Genomic DNA, 27,907 nt, shown 5'->3' on the forward strand with positions numbered 1-27,907 from the left:
AAGGTGATTTTTCGACAGTAATCAGAGAGTTCTAATGGAATCACTGTATGTTTTCTTTCCGAAATGTTCTTTTACACTCTGTGATAAATGTGGTCCGTGTTCTGTCACTGTAATCCAAATATGACTGAATATATTGAAGTTTATTCACGGAGCGCGTGACCCACACCCTCCCACGCACAGGACAACTCGGTCCACACAATCACTGCACAAGTACAACAGCCTTCACACTGTTTACTACTGACGGCGGCCACTTGTCTTCTCACAGGACCATGCCAGGAGTTCGGGACTGCCTGAGGTGAACTGCTTGCCACAGCGCAATAGACTCATCACGTCACCTATGTGAACATAAAAGTCATTAGCCAGACAGAAAGTATTCAGGGAGAACATAGGATGGCAAGCTGTCACAGGGGAACTGTGAAATGTATTCTGATGCACAATCTAGATGGCGTTGATGTCGTTACTTCACTCACCAGAGATCGTCATCATCAACCTCACCTCCTAACTCAGGTATGAAACAGGAGCCTTTCACAGACGCCACACCTCCTCCAGTAGATGGTGTGGTCTTCGTCTTACCCAATGCCTTGGAGTTGGAGTGCTGGTCCATAGATGGCGTTGATATCGCCACTCCTCACTCCAGCAACGGTGTTGATATCATAACAATGGGGGGTTCAACCACTGCAAACTACCTCAAGCCTATCATCACTCAGCAAAAATCAGAACTATAACAAACTTTGTCTTCAGACAACACACAGCGTCTGTTTAAATCCCTTAACATGCTAAACATACACTCACTCCCCACATTCTCATGTGCTATCCACATGTACAAAACCTTGTTCCTAAATGCTAATCTTGGTCTGAAACTTTTCCTTCATAGATGTAATAGAACCCATGAGCACTACACCAGAAATAAATATATCTTTGATTTCCCCAAAGTCAGACTTAATCTGTACAAACACTCCATGCAAATAAAAGGCCCCAGTCTTTGGAACTCACTCCCTGGTGAATTAAACAGCTGTCCAACCTACGCCTTATTCAACAGTAAAACCAAAAAGTACCTAATTTCATCCTCATAATTTCCTACCTTGAGCTTCAAACTCATTCTGTATCATCTACTACTCACTTCCGCAATGTTAGTACTTAATACATATATCTTCACATGTAATCACCTCTCTCAATTTATATTGTAGTTATTTGTTGATATAAAATTTACTACAATGTACCGTTTCATGTTACCTAATATGTTAGATTAAGGACCTGTCCCAAACGCTATGTGTTTTAGTGGCTTCGCAGGAATGTACAAATACCAATCTTAGGTAATCTCTCAAACCTATTGTACCTTCTTGGAAATAACCTTATTATTATTATTATTATTATCATTATTATTATTATTATTATTATTTATTATAGTTTGTGGGTTGGTGGTGGTGTTGTCGTCGTGTTCCTCCTTTACGGACAACCCAACCCACAACTCGGTAGAGTGCTTATACTTCACTAGGAGATCACACTAGGCGCTTCTGGCTCTTGGAGAAGGGCTCAACGTCACACATTTAGGGGGTGCGGCTCCAACACTTAGCCTCGTTGTCACGTGCACACACCCACTCGAACCGCTGTGACTCCCCACTCTCTCCTTATGTGATATGATCTCCTCAATCCCCTTTAACTTACTAATCTTCCATCCTACCCTGTCCACGGCAGTGGTTGTTGGTTCTTTCTCTCTCTCTCTCTCTCTCTCTTCCTTTACTATTTCCTGGGAAGCCTCACTAGGACAAGGGCAAACACCAGCAAATTGTGATACATTTACTGGACAAAGCACATACACAATACATACACACATATAATAATAATGAATCCTATACTCTATACTATTACAATCAGGTTGCACTCCAACACCATCAGAACTCTATCATCAGCTTATCAAGTGGTATCCTATCTCCTGGTTCACCACCTGATACTATCAACCTCCTCAAGTTGATCAAGTCTACATACACTGATGCACCATCAGCAAGAGAATATATATATGTATCTATAAATGTGTACAAAGAAAATCAGCATGTGAATGCAATAACATATATCAGTACAAATGTTCCTTGATACACAACAACGATCAATCGATCACTCTATCAGTCCTAGAACACATACATCTGTAGGTAATCCAGCCTGCGACTGTAACTCTAAACTTCAGTATAAAACACTCCTTGACATAAGAATGCAAACAATCACTCACCTCTCACTGCGTCTTGCACGCTAATGACAAACAAACACTATCAACTCCTTACAAGTAATCCACCAGAACTTCCCTTCCACGTCTGGAAGTTCACTACCCTGATCTCTTCAGGTTCTTCCGGGCTTAACTACCAGGATCCTCTGCAGCTCCTCCAGGCTGCTACCATGAAGTTTCCTTGCGCAACTACGGTGCTTCACCCTTCTGCTAGGTTCCTCCACAGCTCTCTGGGTTGCTACACCATGAAGTTCTCTCGAGCAACTATGGTGCTTCACCACCTCTACAGAAGCACGTGACACTCCTCTTCACTGCTTTTCCTCACAGCTTGAGGTCCTCTCCTCCACTACCTTGGAGTCTCATCAATTACTTCATCTGTGCTGGGTTCGAAGTTCTCAGCAACTTCTTCCCCAAAGACAAACCTGCAACCCATCGACACTCCCATAAAAATGTTTCCCCTTTAACACACAAACAAAAATAATCACACAATATGTTTGCCTCCAACCTCTATCTATCCTCTACATACTGTGAGAGTGGACTCCCCCGTTGGGCGGGTCCATGCTCCACCTCGCCTGGCGGGCCTCACACTGGGAGGGTCCTCCGCCGTCAGGAGCCGGGCTCCTTCAGTTGCCTGCCAGCGCTCAGAGGAGGCGGATGTCGCTCCATGTTCCTCCCTCTCCACTCTCTTATTTCAGGCTTTCTGCATCACCAAAACATGTCTAACTTATCAATAAACATTATTACTGTCGCTGGGCACACGACCAACTACAAGCAATCACTATGAACTGGCTTAAATCGTGCTTGCCACAGATTGTCTCGTCGAGGGCGCTCCTCCCTCTGACGGAGCCTGGTCAGGGTGTTCCACACAGCCCACGAAAATGTCTCTGGGTGGCTTAATACTCTCCTCATCGTCCAGGATTTGAGACCACATCGTTCTCAGCTCAATTTCACAGCTGGCACGTCTGCACACTTCTCTTCTCTTCGAGATATATCACTAGGGGTTCCCTTCTGATAGGAGCTCAACGGAGTGCGGCTTTCCCCCTGCGATGTCTGGCCTCAAGTGAGGTCAAAGCCTTCCAGAAGCGAGCCTCACGCCTTCAGCAAAATATCCACATCTCCAAACCAGTCATTTATTTATTTCCTTATTTACTGCCCATAATCTCAAATTGTTCATTAAATCCAATAAACTATTTTACATCTGTGTTATCGCCTCTATATTTCCTATACTTTCTAGTTAGGTCAGGCTTGCTGAATAACTCTCAAAGAGGAGACTCGTTTCTCCTATAGGCTGAGATCATAACACTCCCCTCCCCTTATTTTTGAGAGTTATTCCAGTGGCAAAGCTCGGGATAATACATCCGCCACCACACTGTCTCGTTCTTCAACCGATTGGTTCGACCGGTTGATCTGCTTACGTACTCCCTTAGGAGTCTACAATTAGTTCGTTGCTCCTTGCAACATCTGGTTCACAACTCGCCAGAAACATGATCCTCTCACAAACGATCTGGCTCCTCTGGCACCTCTCGGCTAGGCTGTCCTCCTAGGACGCCTGCGCTCCATCGGTCCACTCTACTTACTGTTTCCACCCTAAATTTCCTCGTCTTCTTCTCTTCACGTCCAGAGTCAGACATCTACTGTCTGTACCTCCTCTGTCGTCTTCACACTTCCATCTACTGCCATTATACTTCCGTCTCCTGTCATCATACTTCACTCCCTCGTCTTCACCGACGATCCTCCCTTTCGTCTCCTCATATATCCGAGATCTCATCCTGTTTGACCTCCATCGAGTCCTCGGCTTTCTTCTACTCCTCCATGCTTGAATCATCATCCTCTTCCCACACTTCTCACCTCTATACAACTCCCTTTCTTCTCCTTCAACTCTTCTTCGTTCCCTAAAAGTTTCTTCGAGCACTGTACAACACTCAACCGCACTCGACCGTACATCTCGCTCTACCTCTCCTAGAGTGCTCGTAAGCATCTCTCCACACATACTGTCTCTTCTCCTTTCACTTTCTCGGTTACTACTCTTCTTCACTATCTTTTCTTCACGTTTTCTGTGAAACATGTCAACTCCTGACATCTCAAATAACTTAACTCCACTATCCATATGCCTCTGTGCTCGTGGACAACTTGACGCTCTACTTCCGTCCCCAGTCTGTCCACATCCTTCCTCATTTCTACTCAACACAGTTGCATTCACCTTCCGACTCTTAATTTCAGCGGGCTGGGCTCTACTCAGGTCCCCTCTCTTCTCACGATTCTTCTTCGGCTGGGCCATCTTCACTTTTGCCCTCACCGAGACTTCATTTTCCTGGGCTGGACCTTCGTCAAACAGCCACGCTATATCTACGTCGATATCTTCCACCGGCTGAATCGACACTGTCTCACCTTCTCCAGTGTCTTCCTCATCGACCACCTCTGCCTTCATCACTACCGAGACAGGGTTTTCAATGGCTTGGCGGTCTCCTGACTCATCTCCTCAGATGTCAGTCAGGTTCACACTCTCAGGTGTCCCACCCGTGCCGTGGCCTTCTGGGCACTCCTCTGGCACAGTCTCCGCCATGACTCTTGGCAACACCTTTGTCCCGCACAAGTCATTCCCCAGGATCACTTGGACTCCTGGAACAGGTATGTCGGGGCATCCTCCCAACATCACCTCTGCCGACACATATTCTGACCTTAGCTGGACAGCGCATACGGGTATGTCACTCTCAGACAATAATCCATATACTTTCATCTTCCCACTGCCAGCTAACCGTCGATCATTCCCAATCAGGCTTCTCGTAATCAAGCTCTGATTAGCTCCGGTATCTCTTAAGATACCAACTTCTACTTCAGGTTGGCCTCCTATACTGATCCAACCTTTGCTCATGAACAGCCTATACCTCTCGTTCACTAAGTTTGATCTCTGTGGTTTGTCTTGGAACACATTGGCATATTTACCTCGGGGGTCACACATGGCCAGGGTCACAATTCTCTTGCCCTGCCGACAATCTCGCATCACGTGACCCAATCCGTTACAATTGTAACACCTCACCTGGGAAAAGTCTCTTCTATATGTACCAGAGTAGCTCTGACTTTGTCCACTCGCATGAGAGTTCCTCGGGCCAGGTAGTGTACCTGCACTCTGTGGGGCTTTACTGGACTCTTGATTTCCTGGATCACGATTAGTTTCTCGTTTAGCTCCTCCATCCTCACTTTCAGACGAAGTGCGCGACCTACTCTTCTGAGTTTTAGAGTACTCACGTTTATCTGCCCATTTATCAAAATTCTTCTCACCCCAGACTCTTCTGGGTCTCTCATAATTTCTTCCTCCCCAGACTCCACTGGGTCTGCAATTGCTGCGTCTCGCCTCGCTTCTCACTCTATTCTCCCTCAAGCTCTTATATGCTTCGGTAATCATATCCGCCCTATCTGCGGCATCTTTCACCTCCTTTATCCCCGCTTCTTGGATCTTGAACTTTGTTTCGGGATGCATCATCTCCAAGAACTTCTCCATGACCATCAGTTGCTTCAGGTCAGCGTAAGATCCAACTCCAGCACCCTCAATTCATTTCTGGAATCGTCTTTCTAGATCCCTTGCTGTCTCAGCAAAAGTACATGCTCCAACTTTGATCATCTCTCTGAAGCGCTTCCTATAAGCTTCTGGGGTAAACTGAAACGAGGGCAATATGCTGCTCTTTACTGTGGCATAATCCTGGCACTCTTCCAATGGGTGTATGCCTCCCTGGCTGCACCGGTCAATCTTAACTGGGCCAGCTGGGCCCATTCCTCCTGTGGCCACTCCTTGATGCTGGCTACCTTTTCAAAGTGCTCGAAAAAGCTCTCTGCCTCTTCGGGAACAAACAAGGGAATGTCCTTCTCCCTAACCCTAACATCTGGTGAGTGTGATACCTGGGTGGTGCTCTCTGGCAACCCATGTTCAATCCTTTGCTCAGCCAAGGTTCTATTCGCTTCTATCTGCATTTGTTTTGTTCTCTCTTTTTCTTTTTCGACCTCTAGTCTTGCTTTCTCTTTTTCTTTCTCTTGTTCCAACTCCAGTTCTCTTACTCTGGTTTTCTCTTTTTCTACTTCCAGTTTGGTTTTCTCTTTTTCCTTCTCGGCTTCATTTTTCATCTGGAGTTCTAATTTCATCTTTTCCAGCTGGAACTGTCTCTCCTCACGCTGCATCTGGAGCTCTAACTGAAATCTCTCCAAGCTCCTATTTCGGCTACTCCTGCTACTGCGGCTACTCTTGCTACTCCTACTTGATCCCTGGGATCTCACTTCATCCTGCCCATCGTCCTCCTTTCCACTTTAAGCTCCTTTTTGGGCTCCTTGTTCTGCCGCTTCACTTTTGGCTCTCAACTGCCTCAGGATCTCATCCTTCATCTCAGCTACTTTAGATGCTTTCAATCTAATGCCACATTTTTCTGCAATTTGTTTTAATTGATCTCTCGTGCAACCTACCAAGTCCTCCGGCTTGCCTGACTCCACAAACGCTTGCACCTTATCCATCTTTGTCCTGTGAGTCTTCCCCACAGAGAGAATATACACCTGTGGTCACACAGTTTATCTATTTCAGCAAGGGTGAACAAATCCACTCTTGGACAGGGTGTGGGTGTGTCAGTTCACTCTCCCGGACACAGGCCCCCAATTTATTATAGTTTGTGGGTTGGTGGTGGTGTTGTCGTCGTGTTCCTCCTTTACGGACAACCCAACCCACAACTCGGTAGAGTGCTTATACCTCACTAGGAGATCACACTAGGCGCTTCTGGCTCTTGGAGAGGGGCTCAACGTCACACATTTAGGGGATGCGGCTCCAACACTTAGCCTCGTTGTCACGTGCACACACCCACTTGAGCCGCTGTGACTCCCCACTCTCTCCTTATGTGATATGATCTCCTCAATCCCCTTTAACTTACTAATCTTCCATCCTACCCTGTCCACAGCGGTGGTTGTTGGTTCTTTCTCTCTCTCTCTCTTCCTTTACTATTTCCTGGGAAGCCTCACTAGGACAAGGGCAAACACCAGCAAATTGGAATACATTTACTGGACAAAGCACATACACAATACATACACACATATAATAATAATGAATCCTATACTCTATACTATTACAATCAGGTTGCACTCCAACACCATCAGAACTCTATCATCAGCTTATCAAGTGGTATCCTATCTCCTGGTTCACCACCTGATACTATCAACCTCCTCAAGTTGATCAAGTCTACATACACTGTTGCACCATCAGCAAGAGAATATATATATGTATCTATAAATGTGTACAAAGAAAATCAGCATGTGAATGCAATAACATATATCAGTACAAATGTTCCTTGATACACAACAATGATCAATCGATCACTCTATCAGTCCTAGAACACATACGTCTGTAGGTAATCCAGCCTACGACTGTAACTCTAAACTTCAGTATAAAACACTCCTTGACATAAGAATGCAAACAATCACTCACCTCTCACTGCGTCTTGCACGCTAATGACAACCAAACACTATCAACTCCTTACAAGTAATCCACCAGAACTTTCCTTCCACCTCTGGAAGTTCACTACCCTGATCTCTTCAGGTTCTTCCGGGCTTAACTATCAGGATCCTCTGCAGCTCCTCCAGGCTGCTACCATGAAGTTTCCTTGTGCAACTACGGTGCTTCACCCTTCTGCTAGGTTCCTCCACAGCTCTCTGGGCTGCTACCCCATGAAGTTCCCTCGAGCAACTATGGTGCTTCACTACCTCTACAGAAGCACGTTACACTCCTCTTCACTGCTTCTCCTCACTGCTCGAGGTCCTCTCCTCCACTACCTTGGAGTCTCATCAATTACTTCATCTGTGCTGGGTTCGAAGTTCTCAGCAACTTCTTCCCCAAAGACAAACCTGCAACCCATCGACACTCCCATAAAAATGTTTCCCCTTTAACATACAAACAAAAATAATCACACAATATGTTTGCCTCCAACCTCTATCTATCCTCTACATACTGTGAGAGTGGACTCCCCCCGTTGGGCGGGTCCAAGCTCCACCTCGCCCGGCGGGCCTCACACTGGTAGGGTCCTCCGCCGTCAGGAGCCGGGCTCCCTCAGTTGCCTGCCAGCGCTCAGAGGAGACGGATGTCGCTCCGTGTTCCTCCCTCTCCACTCTCTTATTTCAGGCTTTTTGCCTCACCAAAACATGTCTAACTTATCAATAAACATTGTTACTGTCACTGGGCACACGACCAACTACAAGCAATCACTATGAACTGGTTTAAATCGTGCTTACCACAGATTGTCTCGTCGAGGGCGCTCCTCCCTCTGACCGCGTTCCACACAGCCCACGAAAATGTCTCTGGGCGGCTTAATACTCTCCTCGTCGTCCAGGACTTGAGACCACAACGTTCTCAGCTCAATTCCACAGCTGGCACGTCTGCACACTTCTCTTCTCCGAGATATATCACTAGGGGTTCCCTTCTGACAGGAGCTCAATGGAGCGCGGCTTTCCCCCTACGATGTCTGGCCTCAAGTGAGGTCAAAACCCTCCAGAAGCGAGCCTCTCGCCTCCAGCAAAATATCCACATCTCCAAACCAGTCATTTATTTATTTCCTTATTTACTGCCCATAATCTCAAATTGTTCATTAAATCCAATAAACTATTTTACATCTGTGTTATCGCCTCTATATTTCCTATACTTTCTAGTTAGGTCAGGCTTGCTGAATAACTCTCAAAGAGGAGACTCGTTTCTCCTGTAGGCTGAGATCATAACATATTTTTATATATTTGCCTCGTCCTGTGCTGTGTTTGTGGCATTTTCTGGTGTCGCTGCATTTCTGACTTTTCTGACTCTCTCTGCTGCTTGGACCCTTTCCTCCTGAGACATGTCCCGTGCTTCTGCCTGAAGCTAGACACAGATATATTGAAATAAACAATGATGGACTCAGAGTTTGTCTCCTGTGGATTCCTTCCCATATTGGTCTCCGAATGCATGATACAACTGATGAGTTGGCCAAGACTTTTGCTCGTAAAGAGGGAACTGATTACCAAATTGGACTGCCTTTGAGCAGCCTGAAGGCAGTAATATTCCGGGAACATAAAAAAAAATCTCGTAGACTTGAGGCAAAGTGAAATTCACACCAGTTACTCCATCTATCATCATTCTATTATGCAGGAGGTACCGCACGTCTATGGGTCATCCAGTAAAGTTAGTAGACTTCTAGATGTTACCACTGCTAGGCTTAGGCTTGGCTACAAGTACCTCTGGGAGTTTGTTACATCTGCTGATGTAGATTTGATTAAATGTATACTCTGTCAGCAGAATTATTCCTATACTTTGCGTCATTATATAATGGAATGTGAAAAAATCGTGGAATTCAGAGATAGAATTGACACCAATTGACGTGGAATTGACACCATCAATGGAGTCCAAGAAATGTGTAAGTACTTTATTCATAATGATAAACTGCCAGGAATCTTAGCGAAGTATCCAAAATGTGCTTACCGTAGGTGCAGCATTCATATGTGTGATAACTATGTGAACTATGTGGTTCAGTTCCTGAACCCATTATGTGCCTCTGTAACCCTTTTCATCACCGCCCACGGCATGGGTATGGGGTGCATAATAAAGAAAGAAATTTAATTGACGTGTCCTTCCTAATTAACACTGCCTCGTTCTTTACTTAATTTATTGTGTGTATTTGTGTGTATTTGTGTGTGTGTGTGTGTGTGTGTGTGTGTGTGTGTGTGTGTGTGTGTGTGTGTGTATTTGTGTAAGTGTGTGTGTGTGTGTGTGTGTGTGTGTGTGTGTATGTGTGTGTGTGTGTACTCACCTAGTTGTACTCACCTAGTTGTGTCTGCAGGATCGAGCATTGACTCTTGGATCCCGCCTTTCGAGCATCGGTTGTTTACAGCAATGACTCCTGTCCCATTTCCCTATCATACCTGGTTTTAAAATTATGAATAGTATTTGCTTCCACAACCTGTTCCTGAAGTGCATTCCATTTCCCCACTACTCTCACGCTAAAAGAAAACTTCCTAACATCTCTGTGACTCATCTGAGTTTCAAGCTTCCATCCATGTCCTCTCGTTCTGTTACTATTCCGTGTGAACATTTCGTCTATGTCCACTCTGTCAATCATAGTGTGTGTGATTGACACACACACACACACATACTGTGTGTGTGTGTGTGTGTTTGTGTGTGTGTGTGTGTGTGCGTGTGTGTATTTGTGTGTGTGTGTGTGTGTGTGTGTGTGTGTGTGTGTGTGTGTGTGTGTGTGTGTGTGTGTGTGTGTGTGTGTGTGTGTGTGTGTGTGTGTGTGTATTTGTGTGTGTGTGTGTGTGTGTGTGTGTGTGTGTGTGTGTACTCACCTAATTGTGCTTGCGGGGGTTGAGCTCTGGCTCTTTGGTCCCGCCTCTCAACCGTCAATCAACTGGTGTACAGATTCCTGAGCCTATTGGGCTCTATCATATCTACATTTGAAACTGTGTATGGAGTCAGCCTCCACCACATCACTTCCTAATGCATTCCATTTACTAACTACTCTGACACTGAAAAAGTTCTTTCTAACGTCTCTGTGGCTCATTTGGGTACTCAGCTTCCACCTGTGTCCCCTTGTTCGCGTCCCACCAGTGTTGAATAGTTCATCCTTGTTTACCCGGTCGATTCCCCTGAGGATTTTGTAGGTTGTGATCATGTCCCCCCTTACTCTTCTGTCTTCCAGTGTCGTGAGGTGCATTTCCCGCAGCCTTTCCTCATAACTCATGCCTCTTAGTTCTGGGACTAGTCTAGTAGCATACCTTTGGACTTTTTCCAGCTTCGTCTTGTGCTTGACAAGGTACGGGCTCCATGCTGGGGCCGCAACCAGCCGCAACCATGTGTGTGTGTGTGTGTGTGTGTGTGTGTGTGTGTGTGTGTGTGTGTGTGTGTATTTGTGTGTGTGTGTGTGTATGTGTGTGTGTGTGTGTACTCACCTATTTGAACTCACCAATTTGTGCTTGCGGGGGTTGAGCTTTGGCTCTTTGGTCCCGCCTCTCAACTGTCAATCAACTGGTGTACAGGTTCCTGAGCCTACTGGGGTCTATCATATCTACACTTGAAACTGTGTATGGAGTCAGCCTCCACCACATCGCTGCCTAATGCATTCCATTTGTCAACCACTCTGACGCTAAAAAAATTCTTTCTAATGTCTCTGTGGCTCATTTGGGCACTCAATTTCCACCTGTGTCCCCTAGTGTGTGTGCCCCTTGTGTTAAATAGCCTGTCTTTATCTACCCAGTCAATTCCTCTGAGAATCTTGTACGTGGTGATCATGTCCCCCTCTAACTCTTCTGTCTTCCAGCGACGTGAGGTTTAATTCACCTCGTAGGTCATACCTCTCAGCTCGGGTACTAGTCTAGTGGCAAACCTTTGAACCTTTTCCAGTTTAGTCTTATGCTTGACTAGATATGGACTCCATGCTGGGGCTGCATACTCCAGGATCGGTCTGACATAGGTGGTATACAAAGTTCTGAATGATTCCTTACACAAGTGTCTAAATGCCGTTCTTATTCTAGCCAACTTGGCATATGCTGCTGATGCTATCCTCTTGATATGGACTTCAGGGGACTGGTGTGGCGTGATATCAACCCCCAAGTCTTTCTCTCTTGCTCTGACTCTTGAAGAATTTCACCTTCCAAATGATACTTTGTAACTGGCCTCCTGCTCCCTACACCTATCTTCATTACATTACATTTGCTTGGGTTAAACTCTTACAATCATTTGTTCGACCATTCCTTCAGTTTGTCTAGGTCTTCTTGAAGCCTAAATCAGTCCTCTTCTGTCTTAATCCGTCTCATAATTATGGCATCGTCAGCAAACATTGAGAGGAATGAGTCTATACCCTCTGGGAGATCGTTTACGTATATCAGAAACAGGATAGTTCCGAGTACAGAGTCCTGTGGGACTCCACTGGTGACTTCACGCTAATCTGAAGTCTCACCCCTCACTGTAGCTCTTTGCTTCCTATTGCTTAGGTATTCCCTTATCCACTGGATTTCTTTACCAGTTACTCCTGCCTGTCTCTCCAGCTTATGTACCAGCTTCTAATGTGGGACTGTGTCAAAGGCTTTCCGACAATCCAATAAAATGCAGTCCGCCCAGCCTTCTCTTTCTTGCTTAATCTTTGTCACCTGGTCGTAGAATTTTATTAAGCCAGTAAGACAAGATTTACCCTCCCTGAACCCATGTTGGCGATTTGTCACGAAGTCCCTTCTCTCCAGATGCGTTACTAGTTTTTCTCACGATCTTTCTCCATCACCTTGCATGGTATACAAGTTAAGGACACTGGCCTGTAGTTCAGTGCCTCTTGTCTGTCACCCTTTTTGTATATTGGTACTACATTCGCCGTCTTCCTTATTTCTGGTAGATCTCCCGTCTCCAGTGACCTACTATACACTATGGAGAGTGGCAAGCAAAGCGCCTCTGCACACTCTTTCAATACCTACGATGAGATCCCATCTGGACTAACAGCCTTTCTCACATCCAGATCCAACAGGTGTCTTTTGACCACATCTCTCGTAATTTCGAACCCTTCCAAGGCCGCCTGGTCTACTGCCACCTCTCCTAGCGCAGTGACCTCACCTTGTTCTATTGTGAAGAACAATAGAACCTCTTGTTGAGTTCTTCACACACCTCTTTGTCATTGTCTGTATACCTGTCCTCGCCTGTTCTAAGTTTCATTACCTGTTCTGTCACTGTTGTTTTTCTCCTGATGTAACTGTGGAGTAGCTTTGGTTCGGTCTTGGCTTTGCTTGCTATATCATTTTCATAACTTTTACCTGCTTTTCTTCTCACACTAACATACTCATTCCTGGTTCTCGGGTATCTCGTGAGTGTGTATGTGTGTGTAAATACCTAATTGTAATTACCTAAGTGTAGTTACAGGATGAGAGCTACGCTCGTGGTGTCCCGTCTTCCCAGCACTCTTTGTCATATAACGCTTTGAAACTACTGACGGTCTTGGCCTCCACCACCTTCTCACCTAACTTGTTCCAACCGTCTACCACTCTGTTTGCGAAAGTGAATTTTCTTATATTTCTTCGGCATCTGTGTTTAGCTAGTTTAAATCTATGACCTCTTGTTCTTAAAGTACCAGGTCTCAGGAAATCTTCCCTATCGATTTTATCAATTCCTGTTACTATTTTGTATGTAGTGATCATATCACCTCTTATTCTTCTGTCTTCTAGTTTTGGCATATTTAATGCCTCTAACCTCTCCTCGTAGCTCTTGCCCTTCAGTTCTGGGAGCAACTTAGTAGCATGTCTTTGCAACTTTTCCAGTTTGTTGATGTGCTTCTTAAGATATGGGCACCACACAACCGCTGCATATTCTAGCTTTGGCCTAACAAAAGTCGTGAACAATTTCTTTAGTATATCGCCATCCATGTATTTAAAAGCAATTCTGAAGTTAAAAAGCATAGCATAGGCTCCTCGCACAATATTCTTTGTGTGGTCCTCAGGACCACATGTGCTTTATGTGTGTGTGTGTGTGTGTGTGTGTGCGCGTGCGTGCGTGCGTGTACTCACCTAGTTGTGCTTGCGGGGGTTGAGCTCTGTCTCTTTGGTCCCGCCTCTCAACTGTCAACAACGATCAATTTTTTTTCACACACATCCCCAGGAAGCAACTGTCTAACTCCCAGGTACCTATTTACTGCTAGGTTAACAGGTGCACGAAGGTGAAAGAAACTACCAGACGGTACTCAGCTTCCCCAGCACCTGCAGAAGTGTATGCAACAGTGCACAAGACCATAGTCTCACCAGTACCATGCTTGCAACAATGCTTCCCACTGCAAGTGGAAAACTACGGTTCCAGCAGAGAATATATCATATAAGACAAGATACAGTGCATCAGATCTTGTCAGCGAGAGTTACAGTGTTAACACAAGCCTACGAGGAGGCGCTGTAGTTAATAGGATGCATGGAAACCATTTCACGACTGGAAGTAGTTAGTTATTCTTGCGGGCCATTCATTAGATATCCTGAGGGCATTGAAGACCGGCCGCCGTGACGCGTGAAGACAGGCGTCTGTCTGTCGGCCACATGCGTGTTGGTGTGACTGGACGCGTTGATGGGCGTGGCCAGAGCGGCGTGTGGGCGTGGCGAGGCGTGAGGGGGCGTGTGTAGGCGAGGTGGGGGCGGGGCTTGTGTTTATAAGGCAGTGTAGAGAGGTAGAGAGGACTCACTTCCCAGCACCGACATGTTGGCCTCACGTGCAACCCCGGCTGTTGCTCCTCGTCTGCTTCTGCAGCGTCTTCTGCTGTGTTGCAGCCTGGCCATGCTGCCCCTGGCCGCCCATGCCGCCCCCGCCCAACATCCCGCCCTCACCATCCTCCTCCCTAGGACCTCTCTACACCACTACCTCCACCATCTCTCTCCCGAAGGTGAGTACCTCCTTCAACACTCTCACCATCCTCTCAACACTGACCCTTGCTGTGGTGAACACTGAGTCTCTGGTGAACACTGAGTCTGTGGTGAACACTGAGTCTGGTGAACACTGAGTCTGTGGTGAACACTGAGTCTCTGGTGAACACTGAGTCTCTGGTGAATACTGAGTCTGTGGTGAACACTGAGTCTCTGGTGAACACTGAGTCTGTGGTGAACACTGAGTCTCTGGTGAACACTGAGTCTCTGGTGAATACTGAGTCTGTGGTGAACACTGAGTCTGTGGTGAACACTGAGTCTCTGGTGAACACTGAGTCTGTGGTGAACACTGAGTCTCTGGTGAACACTGAGTCTCTGGTGAATACTGAGTCTGTGGTGAACACTGAGTCTCTGGTGAACACTGAGTCTCTGGTGAACACTGAGTCTGGTGAACACTGAGTCTGGTGAACACTGAGTCTGGTGAACACTGAGTCTATGGTGAACACTGAGTCTGGAGAACACTGAGTCTGTGGTGAACACTGAGTCTGGTGAACACTGAGTCTGTGGTGAACACTGAGTCTCTGGTGAACACTGAGTCTGTGGTAAACACTGAGTCTGGTGAACACTGAGTCTGTGGTGAACACTGAGTCTGGTGAACACTGAGTCTGTGGTGAACACTGAGTCTCTGGTGAACACTGAGTCTGTGGTAAACACTGAGTCTGGTGAACACTGAGTCTGGTGAACACTGAGTCTGTGGTGAACACTGAGTCTGTGGTGAACACCGAGTCTGTGGTGAACACTGAGTCTGGTGAACACTGAGTCTGTGGTGAACACTGAGTCTGTGTTGAACACTGAGACTGGTGAACACTGAGTCTGTGGTGAACACTGAGTCTGTAGTGAACACTGAGACTGGTGAACACTGAGTCTGTGGTGAACACTGAGTCTGGTGAACACTGAGACTGGTGAACACTGAGTCTGTGGTGAACACTGAGTCTGGTGAACACTGAGTCTATGGTGAACACTGAGTCTGTGTTGAAAACTGAGACTGGTGAACACTGAGTCTGTGGTGAACATTGAGTCTGTGTTGAACACTGAGACTGGTGAACACTGAGTCTGTAGTGAACACTGAGTCTTGTGAACACTGAGTCTGTGGTGAACACTGAGTCTGTGTTGAACACTGAGACTGGTGAACCCTGAGTCTGTGGTGAACACTGAGTCTCTGGTGAACACTGAGTCTGTGTTGAACACTGAGTCTGTGGTGAACACTGAGTCTGTGTTGAACACTGAGTCTGTAGTGAACACTGAATCTGTGATGAACACTGAGACTGGTGAACACTGAGTCTGGTGAACACTGAGTGTGTTGAACACTGAGTTTGGTGAACACTGAGTATGTGTTGAACACTGAGACTGGTGAACACTGAGTCTGTGGTGAATACTGAGTCTGTGTTGAACACTGAGACTAGTGAACACTGAGTCTGGTGAACACTGAGTCTGGTGAACACTGCGTCTGTGGTGAACACTGAGTCTGCGGTGAACACTGATTCTGTGTTGAACACTGAGTCTGTGTTGAACACTGAGACTGGTGAACACTGAGTCTGTAGTGAAAACTGGGTCTGTGGTGAACACTGAGTCTGTGTTGAACACTGAGTCTGCAGTGAACACTGAGTCTGTGGTGAACAGTGAATCTGTGTTGAACATTGAATCTGTAGTGAACACTGAGTCTGTGGTGAACACCGAGTCTGTGTTGAACACCGAGTCTGTGTTGAACACTGAGACTGGTGAACACTGAGTCTGGTGAACACTGAGTCTGTGGTGAACACTGACTCTCTGGTGAACACTGAGTTTGGTGAACACTGAATCTGGTGAACACTGAGTCTGTGTTGAACACTGAGTCTGGTGAACACTGAGTCTGTGGTGAACACTGAGTCTGTGTTGATCACTGAGATTGGTAAACACTGAGTCTGGTGAACACTGAGTCTGTGGTGAACACTGAGACTGTAGTGAACACTGAGTCTGTGGAGAACTCTGAGTCTGTGGTGAACACTGAGTCTGTGGTGAACACTGAGTCTGTGGTGAACACTGAGTCTGGTGAACACTGAGTCTGTGGTGAACACTGAGTCTGTGGTGAACTCTGAGTCTGTGGTGAACACTGAGTCTGTGGTGAACACTGAGTCTGTGGTGAACACTGAGTCAGTGTTGAACATTGAGTCTGTGGTGAACACTGAGTCTGTGTTGAACACTGAGTCTGTGGTGAACACTGAGTCTGTGGTGAACACTGAGTCTGTAGTTAACACTGAGGCTGTAGTGAACACTGTGTCTGTGGTGAACATTAAGTCTGTGGTGAACACTGAATCTGTAGTGAACACTGAGTCTGTGTTAAACACTGTGTCTGTGGTGAACACTGAGTCTGTGGTGAACACTGAGACTGTGCTGAACACTGAAACTGGTGAACACTGAGTCTGTGGTGAACACTGAGTCTGGTGAACACTGAGACTGTGGTGATCACTGAGTCTGGTGAACACTGAGTCTGTGGTGAACACTGAGTCTGTGGTGAACACTGAGTATGTGGTGAACATTGAGTCTATAAAGACCACTGAGTCTGTGGAGAACACTGAATCTATAGAGAACACTGAGTCTGGTAAACACTGAGACTCTAGTGAACACTGAGTCTGTGGTGAACACTGAGTCTGTTATGAACACTGAGTCTCTAGTGAACACTGAGTCTGTAGTGAACACTGAATCTGGTGAACACTGAGTCTGTGGTGAACACTGAGTCTGTAGTGAACACTGAGTCTGTGGTGAACACTGGGTGTATGTTGAACACTGAGATTTGTGAACACTGAGTCTGCTGAACACTGAGTCTGAGATGAACACTGAGTCTGGTGAACACTGAGTCTGTGGGGAACACTGAGTCTGTGTAGAACACAGAGACTAGTGAACACTGCGTCTGTTCACCACAGACTCAGTGTTCACCAGTCTCAGTGTTCAACACAGACTCAGTGTTGAACACAGACTCAGTGTTCACCACAGACGCAATGTTCACCAGACTCAGTGTTCACCAGACTCAGTGTTCACCAGACTCAGTGTTAACCAATCTCAGTGTTCATGACGGACTCATTGTTAACCACAGACTCAGTGTTCATCAGACTCACTGTTCAACACAGACTCAGTGTTCAAGACTCAGTGGTGAACACTGAGTCTGTGTTGAACACTGAGGCTGGTGAACACTGAGTCTAGTGAACACTGAGTCTGGTGAACACTGAGTCTGGTAAACACTGAGTCTTGTGAACACTGAGTCTGCGGAAAACACTGAGTCTGTGTAGAACACTGAGTCTGTGTTAAACACTGAGACTGGTGAACAATGAGTCTGTGGTGAACACTAAGTCTGTGGTGAACACTGAATCTGTGTTGAGCGCTGAGTCTGTAGTGAACACTGAGTCTGTGGTGAACACTGAGTCTGTGTTGAACACTGAATCTTTAGTGAACACTGAGTCTGTGAACACCGAGTCTGTGTTGAACACCGAGTCTGTGTTGAACACTGCGACTGGTGAACACTGAGTCTGGTGAACACTGAGTCTGTGGTGAACACTGAGTCTGTGTTGAACACTGAGTCTGTGAACACTGAGTCTGGTGAACACTGAGTCTGTGTTGAACACTGAGACTGTAACCACTGAGTCTGTGGTGAACACTGAGTCCGTCTTGAACACAGAGATTGGTTAACACTGAGTCTGGTGAACACTGACTCTGGTGAACATTGAGTCTGTGGTGAACACTGAGTCTTTGTTCAACACTGAGTCTGTGTTGAACACTGAGACTGGTGAACACTGAGTCTGTGGTGAACACTGAGTCTGTGTTGAACACTGAGTCTGTGTTGAAAACTGAGACTGGTGAACACTGAGTCTGTGTTGATCACTGAGTCTGGTGAACACTGAGACTGTAGTGAACACTGAGACTGCGGTGAACACTGAGTCTGGTGAACACTGAGTCTGTAGTGAACACTGAGTCTGTGGTGAACACTGAGTCTGGTGAACACTGAGACTAGTGAACACTGAGTCTGTTTTGAACACTGAGACTGTGGTGAACACTGAGTCTGGTGAACACTGAGTCTGTGATGAACACTGAGTTTCGTGAACACTGTGTCTGTGGTGAACACTGAGTATGTAGTGAACACTGATTCTGTAGTGAACACTGAGTCTGTGGTAAATACTGAATCTGTGGTGAACAATGAGTCTGTAGTGAACACTTAGTCTGGTGACCACTGCGACTGATGAACACTGAGTCTGGTGAACACTGAGTCTGTGGTGAACACTGAATCTGGTGAACACTGAGTCTGTAGTGAACACTTAGTCTGTGGTGAATACTGAATGTGTGGTGAACACTGAGTCTGGTCAACACTGAGTCTGTAGTGAACCCTGAGTCTGTAGTGAACACCGAGTCTGGTGAACACTGAGTCTGTGGTGAACACTGAGTCTGGTCAACACTGAGTCTGTAGTGAACCCTGAGTCTGCAGTGAACACTCAATCTGGTGAACACTGAGTCTGTAGTGAACACTGAGTCTGTGGTGAACACTGAGACTGGTGAACACTGAGTCTGTAGTGAACACTGAGTCTGGTGAACACTGAGTCTGGTGAACACTGAGTCTGGTGAACACTGAGTCTGGTGAACACTGAGTCTGGTGAACACTGAGTCTGTAGTGAACACTGAGTCTGGTGAACACTGAGTCTGGTGAACACTGAGTCTGGTGAACACTGAGTCTGGTGAACACTGAGTCTGTAGTGAACACTGAGTCTGGTGAACACTGAGTCTGGTGAACACTGAGTCTGGTGAACACTGAGTCTGTGGTGAACACTGAGTCTGTGATGAACACTGAGTCTGTGGTGAACACTGAGACTGTGGTGAACACTGAGACTGTAGTTAACACTGAGACTGTGGTGAACACCGAGTCTGTGTTGAACACTGAGTCTGTGGTGAACACTGAGCCGGTGTTGAACACTGAGTTTTCGTGAACACTAAGTCTGTGGTGAACACTGAGACTGTAGTGAACACTGAGTCTGTGTTGAACACTGAGTCTGTAGTGAACAATGAGTCTGTGGTGAACACTGAGTCTGTAGTGAACACTGAGTCTGGTGAACACGGAGTCTGTGTTGAACACTGAGTCTGTGGTGAACACTGAGTCTGTGGTGAACACTGAGTCTGTATAGTGAACACTGAGCATGTAGTGAACACTGAGTCTGTGGTGAACACTGAGTCTGTGGTGAACACTGAATCTTTGTTGAACACTGAGTCTGTGTTGAACACTGAGTCTGGTGAACACTGAGACTGTGGTGAACACTGAGTCTGTGATGAACACTGAGTCTGTGGTGAACACTGAGACTGTGGTGAACACTGAGACTGTAGTTAACACTGAGACTGTGGTGAACACCGAGTCTGTGTTGAACACTGAGTCTGTGGTGAACACTGAGCCGGTGTTGAACACTGAGTTTTCGTGAACACTAAGTCTGTGGTGAACACTGAGACTGTAGTGAACACTGAGTCTGTGTTGAACACTGAGTCTGTAGTGAACAATGAGTCTGTGGTGAACACTGAGTCTGTAGTGAACACTGAGTCTGGTGAACACGGAGTCTGTGTTGAACACTGAGTCTGTGGTGAACACTGAGTCTGTGGTGAACACTGAGTCTGTATAGTGAACACTGAGCATGTAGTGAACACTGAGTCTGTGGTGAACACTGAGTCTGTGGTGAACACTGAATCTTTGTTGAACACTGAGTCTGTGTTAACACTGAGTCTGGTGAACACTGAGACTGTGGTGAACACTGAGTCTGGTGAACACTGAATCTGTAATGAACACTGAGTCTGTGGTGAGCACTGAGTCTGTGGTGAATACTGAGTCTGTGGTGAACACTGAGACTGGTGAGCACTGAGTCTGTAGTGAACACTGAGTCTGAGGTGAACACTGAGTCTGGTGAACACTGAGTCTGGTGAACACTGAATCTGGTGAACACTGAGTCTGTAGCGAACCCTGAGTCTGGTGAACACTGAGACTGTAGTGAACACTCAGACTGTTTTGAACACTCAGACTGTGATGAACACTGAGTCTGGTGAACACTGAGTCTGTGGTGAACACTGAGTCTGTGGTGAACACTGAGTCTGTGGTGAACACTGAGACTGTGGTGAACACTGAGACTGTAGTTAACTCTGAGACTGTTGTGAACACCGAGTCTGTGTTGAACACTGAGTCTGTGGTGAACACTGAGCCGGTGTTGAACACTGAGTTTTCGTGAACACTAAGTCTGTGGTGAACACTGAGACTGTAGTGAACACTGAGTCTGTGTTGAACACTGAGTCTGTGGTGAACACTGAGTCTGTGGTGAACACTGAGTCTGTGGTGAACACTGAGTCTGGTGAACACGGAGTCTGTGTTGAACACTGAGTCTGTGGTGAACACTGAGTCTGTGGTGAACACTGAGTCTGTATAGTGAACACTGAGTCTGTAGTGAACACTGAGTCTGTGGTGAACACTGAGTCTGTGGTGAACACTGAGTTTTTGTTGAACACTGAGTCTGTGTTGAACACTGAGTCTGGTGAACACTGAGACTGTGGTGAACACTGAGTCTGGTGAACACTAAGACTAATTAACACTGAGTCTTGTGAACACTGAGTCTGTGGTGAACACTAAGTATGTAGTGAACACTGATTCTGTAGTGAACACTGAGTCTGTGGTAAATACTGAATCTGTGGTGAACACCGAGTCTGTGGTGAACACTGAGTCTGTGTTGAACACTGAGTCTGTAGTGAACACTGAGTCTGGTGAATACTGAGTCTGTGATGAACACTGAATCTGGTGAACACTGAGTCTGTAGTGAACCCTGAGTCTGCAGTGAACAGTCAGTCTGGTGAACACTGAATCTGTAGTGAACACTGAGTCTCTGGTGAACACTGAGTCTGAGGTGAACACTGAGTCTGGTGAACACTGAGTCTGGTGAACATTGAATCTGATGAACACTGAGTCTGTAGTGAACCCTGAGTCTGTATTGAACATTTTGTCTGTAGTGGACATTGAGTCTGGTGAACACTGAGTCTGGTGAGACCTGAGTCTGGTGAACACTGAGTCTGGTGAACACTGAGACTGTAGTGAACACTTAGTCTTGTGAACACTGAGTCTGTGGTGAACACTGAGTCGGGTGAACACTGAGTCTGTGGTGAACACTGAGTCTCTGGTGAACACTGAGTCTGTTGTGAACACTGAGTCTGTGGTGAACGTTGAGTCTGATGAACACTGAGTCTGTAGTGAACACTGACTCTGATGAACACTGAGTGATGAACACTGAGTCTGTGTTGAACACTGAGTCTGTGGTGAACACTGCGTCTGTGGTGAACACTGAGTCTGTGGTGAACACTAAGTCTATGGTGAACACTTAGTCTGTGGTGAACACTAAGTCTGTGGTGATCACTGAGTCTGTGGTGAACACTAAGTCTGTGGTGAACACTGAGTCTGTGGTGAACACTGAGTCTGTGGTGAACACTGAATCTGTGATGAACACTGAGTCTGGTGAACACTGTGTCTGTGGTGAACACTGAGTCTCTGGTGAACACTAGGTCTGTGGTGAACACTGAGTCTGTGGCGAACTCTGAGTTTTTGGTGAACACTGAGTCTTTGCTGAACACTGAGTCTGTTGAACATTGAGTCTGGTGAACACTGAGTCGGTGGTGAACACTAAGTCTGTGGTGAACACTAAGTCTGTGGTGAACACAGAGTCTGTGGTGAACACTGAGTCTGGTGAACACTGAGTCTGTGGTGAACACTGAGTCTGTGGTGAACACTGAGTCTCTGGTGAACACTGAGTCTCTGGTGAACACTGAGTCTGTGGTGAACACTGAGTCTGTGGCGAACTCTGAGTCTTTGGTGAACACTGAGTCTTTGCTGAACACTGAGTCTGGTGAACACTGAGTCTGTGGTGAACACTGAGTCGGTGGTGAACACTTAGTCTTTGGTGAACACTAAGTCTGTGGTGAACACTGAGTCTGTGGTGAACACTGATTCTGGTGAACACTAAGTCTGTAGTGAACACTGAGTCTCTGGTGAACACTGAGTCTCTGGTGAACACTGAGTCTGGTGAACACTGAGTCTGTGCTGAACACTGAGTCTGTGGTGAACACTGAGACTGTGTTGAACACTGAGTTTCTGCTGAACACTGATTCTGGTGAACACTGAGTCTCTGGTGAACACTGAGTCTCTGGTGAACACTGAGTCTGGTGAACACTGAGTCTCTGGTAAACACTGAGTCTGTAATGAACACTGAGTCTCTGGTGAACACTGAGACTGTGTTGAACACTGAGTCTCTGCTGAACACTGATTCTTGTGAACACTGAGTCTCTGGTGAACACTGAGTCTCTGGTGAACACTGAGTCTGGTGAACACTGAGTCTCTGGTAAACACTGAGTCTGTAGTGAATACTGAGTCTCTGGTGAACACTGAGTCGCTTGTGAACACTAAATCTGTGGTGAACACTGAGTCTGTGGTGAACACTGAGTCTGGTGAACACTAAATCTGTGGTGAACACTGAATCTGTGGTGAACACTGAGTCTTCTGAACACTGAGTCTTTGGTGAACACTGAGTCTCTGGTGAACACTGAGTCTCTGGTGAACACTGAGTCTGGTGAACACTGAGTCTCTGGTGAACACTGAGTCTGGTGTACACTGAGACTGATGAACACTGAGTCTCTGGTGAACACTGACTCTGGTGAACACTGAGTCTTTGTTGAACACTGAGTCCGTGGTGAACACTGAGTCTGGTAAACACTGAGTCTCTGGTGAACACTGAGTCTGGTGAACACTGAGTCTGGTGAACACTGAGTCTAGTGAACACTGAGTCTCTGGTGAGCACTGAGTCTGTGGTTAACACTGAGTCTGTGGTGAACACTGAGTCTGGTGAACACTGAGTCTGATGAACACTGAGTCTGGTTAACACTGAATCTGTGGTGAACACTGAGTCTGGTGAACACTGAGTCTGTGGTGAATACTGAGTCTGTGGTGAACATTGAGTCTGGTGAACACTGAGTCTGTGGTGAACACTGAGTCTGCAGTGAACACTGAGTTTGGTGAACACTGAGTCTGTGGTGAACACTGAGTCTGGTGAACACTGAGTCTGGTGAACACTGAGTCTGGTGAACACTTAGTCTGTGGTGAACACTGAGTCCAGTAAACACTGAGTCTGGTGAACACTTAGTCTGTGGTGAACACTGAGTCTGGTGAACACTTACTATGTGGTGAACACTGAGTCTGGTGAACACTTAGTCTGTGGTGAACACTGAGTCTGGTGAACACTGAGTCTGGTGAACACTGAGTCTGGTGAACAATGAGTCTGGTGAACACTTAGTCTGTAGTGAACACTGAGTCTGGTGAACACTGAGTCTTGTGAACACTTTTTTCTGTGGTGAACACTGAGTCTGGTGAACAGAGTCTGGTGAACACTGAGTCTGGTGAATACTGAGTCTGGTGAGCACTGAGTCTGTGTCGAACACTGAGTCTGGTGAACACTGAGTCTGGTGAACACTGAGTCTGTGTTGAACACTGAGTCTGGTGAACACTGAGTCTGTTGAACACATAGTCTATGGTGAACACTGAGTCTGTGGTGAACACTGAGTCTGGTGAACACGGAGTCTGTGTTGAACACTGAGTCTGTGGTGAACACTGAGTCTGTGGTGAACACTGAGTCTGTATAGTGAACACTGAGTCTGTAGTGAACACTGAGTCTGTGGTCAACACTGAGTCTGTGGTGAACACTGAGTTTTTGTTGAACACTGAGTCTGTGTTGAACACTGAGTCTGGTGAACACTGAGACTGTGGTGAACACTGAGTCTGGTGAACACTAAGACTAATTAACACTGAGTCTTGTGAACACTGAGTCTGTGGTGAACACTAAGTATGTAGTGAACACTGATTCTGTAGTGAACACTGAGTCTGTGGTAAATACTGAATCTGTGGTGAACACCGAGTCTGTGGTGAACACTGAGTCTGTGTTGAACACTGAGTCTGTAGTGAACACTGAGTCTGGTGAATACTGAGTCTGTGATGAACACTGAATCTGGTGAACACTGAGTCTGTAGTGAACCCTGAGTCTGCAGTGAACAGTCAGTCTGGTGAACACTGAATCTGTAGTGAACACTGAGTCTCTGGTGAACACTGAGTCTGAGGTGAACACTGAGTCTGGTGAACACTGAGTCTGGTGAACATTGAATCTGATGAACACTGAGTCTGTAGTGAACCCTGAGTCTGTATTGAACATTTTGTCTGTAGTGGACATTGAGTCTGGTGAACACTGAGTCTGGTGAGACCTGAGTCTGGTGAACACTGAGTCTGGTGAACACTGAGACTGTAGTGAACACTTAGTCTTGTGAACACTGAGTCTGTGGTGAACACTGAGTCGGGTGAACACTGAGTCTGTGGTGAACACTGAGTCTCTGGTGAACACTGAGTCTGTTGTGAACACTGAGTCTGTGGTGAACGTTGAGTCTGATGAACACTGAGTCTGTAGTGAACACTGACTCTGATGAACACTGAGTGATGAACACTGAGTCTGTGTTGAACACTGAGTCTGTGGTGAACACTGCGTCTGTGGTGAACACTGAGTCTGTGGTGAACACTAAGTCTATGGTGAACACTTAGTCTGTGGTGAACACTAAGTCTGTGGTGATCACTGAGTCTGTGGTGAACACTAAGTCTGTGGTGAACACTGAGTCTGTGGTGAACACTGAGTCTGTGGTGAACACTGAATCTGTGATGAACACTGAGTCTGGTGAACACTGTGTCTGTGGTGAACACTGAGTCTCTGGTGAACACTAGGTCTGTGGTGAACACTGAGTCTGTGGCGAAATCTGAGTTTTTGGTGAACACTGAGTCTTTGCTGAACACTGAGTCTGTTGAACATTGAGTCTGGTGAACACTGAGTCGGTGGTGAACACTGAGTCTGTGGTGAACACTAAGTCTGTGGTGAACACTGAGTCTGTGGTGAACACTGAGTCTGGAGAACACTGAGTCTGTGGTGAACACTGAGTCTGTGGTGAACACTGAGTCTCTGGTGAACACTGAGTCTCTGGTGAACACTGAGTCTCTGGTGAACACTGAGTCTGGTGAACACGGAGTTTGTGGTGAACACTGAGTCTGTGGCGAACTCTGAGTCTTTGGTGAACACTGAGTCTGGTGAACACTGAGTCTGTGGTGAACACTGAGTCTGTGGTGAACACTGAATCTTTGTTGAACACTGAGTCTGTGTTGAACACTGAGTCTGGTGAACACTGAGACTGTGGTGAACACTGAGTCTGGTGAACACTGAATCTGTAATGAACACTGAGTCTGTGGTGAGCACTGAGTCTGTGGTGAATACTGAGTCTGTGGTGAACACTGAGACTGGTGAGCACTGAGTCTGTAGTGAACACTGAGTCTGAGGTGAACACTGAGTCTGGTGAACACTGAGTCTGGTGAACACTGAATCTGGTGAACACTGAGTCTGTAGCGAACCCTGAGTCTGGTGAACACTGAGACTGTAGTGAACACTCAGACTGTTTTGAACACTCAGACTGTGGTGAACACTGAGTCTGGTGAACACTGAGTCTGTGGTGAACACTGAGTCTGTGGTGAACACTGAGTCTGTGGTGAACACTGAGACTGTGGTGAACACTGAGACTGTAGTTAACTCTGAGACTGTTGTGAACACCGAGTCTGTGTTGAACACTGAGTCTGTGGTGAACACTGAGCCGGTGTTGAACACTGAGTTTTCGTGAACACTAAGTCTGTGGTGAACACTGAGACTGTAGTGAACACTGAGTCTGTGTTGAACACTGAGTCTGTGGTGAACACTGAGTCTGTGGTGAACACTGAGTCTGTGGTGAACACTGAGTCTGGTGAACACGGAGTCTGTGTTGAACACTGAGTCTGTGGTGAACACTGAGTCTGTGGTGAACACTGAGTCTGTATAGTGAACACTGAGTCTGTAGTGAACACTGAGTCTGTGGTGAACACTGAGTCTGTTGTGAACACTGAGTTTTTGTTGAACACTGAGTCTGTGTTGAACACTGAGTCTGGTGAACACTGAGACTGTGGTGAACACTGAGTCTGGTGAACACTAAGACTAATTAACACTGAGTCTTGTGAACACTGAGTCTGTGGTGAACACTAAGTATGTAGTGAACACTGATTCTGTAGTGAACACTGAGTCTGTGGTAAATACTGAATCTGTGGTGAACACCGAGTCTGTGGTGAACACTGAGTCTGTGTTGAACACTGAGTCTGTAGTGAACACTGAGTCTGGTGAATACTGAGTCTGTGATGAACACTGAATCTGGTGAACACTGAGTCTGTAGTGAACCCTGAGTCTGCAGTGAACAGTCAGTCTGGTGAACACTGAATCTGTAGTGAACACTGAGTCTCTGGTGAACACTGAGTCTGAGGTGAACACTGAGTCTGGTGAACACTGAGTCTGGTGAACATTGAATCTGATGAACACTGAGTCTGTAGTGAACCCTGAGTCTGTATTGAACATTTTGTCTGTAGTGGACATTGAGTCTGGTGAACACTGAGTCTGGTGAGACCTGAGTCTGGTGAACACTGAGTCTGGTGAACACTGAGACTGTAGTGAACACTTAGTCTTGTGAACACTGAGTCTGTGGTGAACACTGAGTCGGGTGAACACTGAGTCTGTGGTGAACACTGAGTCTCTGGTGAACACTGAGTCTGTTGTGAACACTGAGTCTGTGGTGAACGTTGAGTCTGATGAACACTGAGTCTGTAGTGAACACTGACTCTGATGAACACTGAGTGATGAACACTGAGTCTGTGTTGAACACTGAGTCTGTGGTGAACACTGCGTCTGTGGTGAACACTGAGTCTGTGGTGAACACTAAGTCTATGGTGAACACTTAGTCTGTGGTGAACACTAAGTCTGTGGTGATCACTGAGTCTGTGGTGAACACTAAGTCTGTGGTGAACACTGAGTCTGTGGTGAACACTGAGTCTGTGGTGAACACTGAATCTGTGATGAACACTGAGTCTGGTGAACACTGTGTCTGTGGTGAACACTGAGTCTCTGGTGAACACTAGGTCTGTGGTGAACACTGAGTCTGTGGCGAACTCTGAGTTTTTGGTGAACACTGAGTCTTTGCTGAACACTGAGTCTGTTGAACATTGAGTCTGGTGAACACTGAGTCGGTGGTGAACACTGAGTCTGTGGTGAACACTAAGTCTGTGGTGAACACTGAGTCTGTGGTGAACACTGAGTCTGGAGAACACTGAGTCTGTGGTGAACACTGAGTCTGTGGTGAACACTGAGT

General features: G+C 46.5%; 1 protein-coding gene across 1 annotated transcript in view; it reads left to right on the forward strand.

Moving 5' to 3' along the window:
• Positions 1-14,405: 14,405 nt before the first annotated feature.
• Positions 14,406-27,907, forward strand: part of LOC138365324 (uncharacterized) — a 128,950-nt gene continuing 115,448 nt past the window's right edge. Inside the window, exon 1 of the mRNA XM_069325617.1 lies at positions 14,406-14,601. Coding sequence (XP_069181718.1) covers positions 14,418-14,601 — 184 coding nt within the window. The 5' untranslated portion in view covers positions 14,406-14,417. The remainder of the gene's footprint in view (positions 14,602-27,907) is intronic.

The sequence above is a fragment of the Procambarus clarkii genome, chromosome 16 (assembly GCF_040958095.1).
Source record: "Procambarus clarkii isolate CNS0578487 chromosome 16, FALCON_Pclarkii_2.0, whole genome shotgun sequence".
In the NCBI taxonomy this organism is placed as follows: Eukaryota; Metazoa; Arthropoda; class Malacostraca; order Decapoda; family Cambaridae; genus Procambarus; species Procambarus clarkii.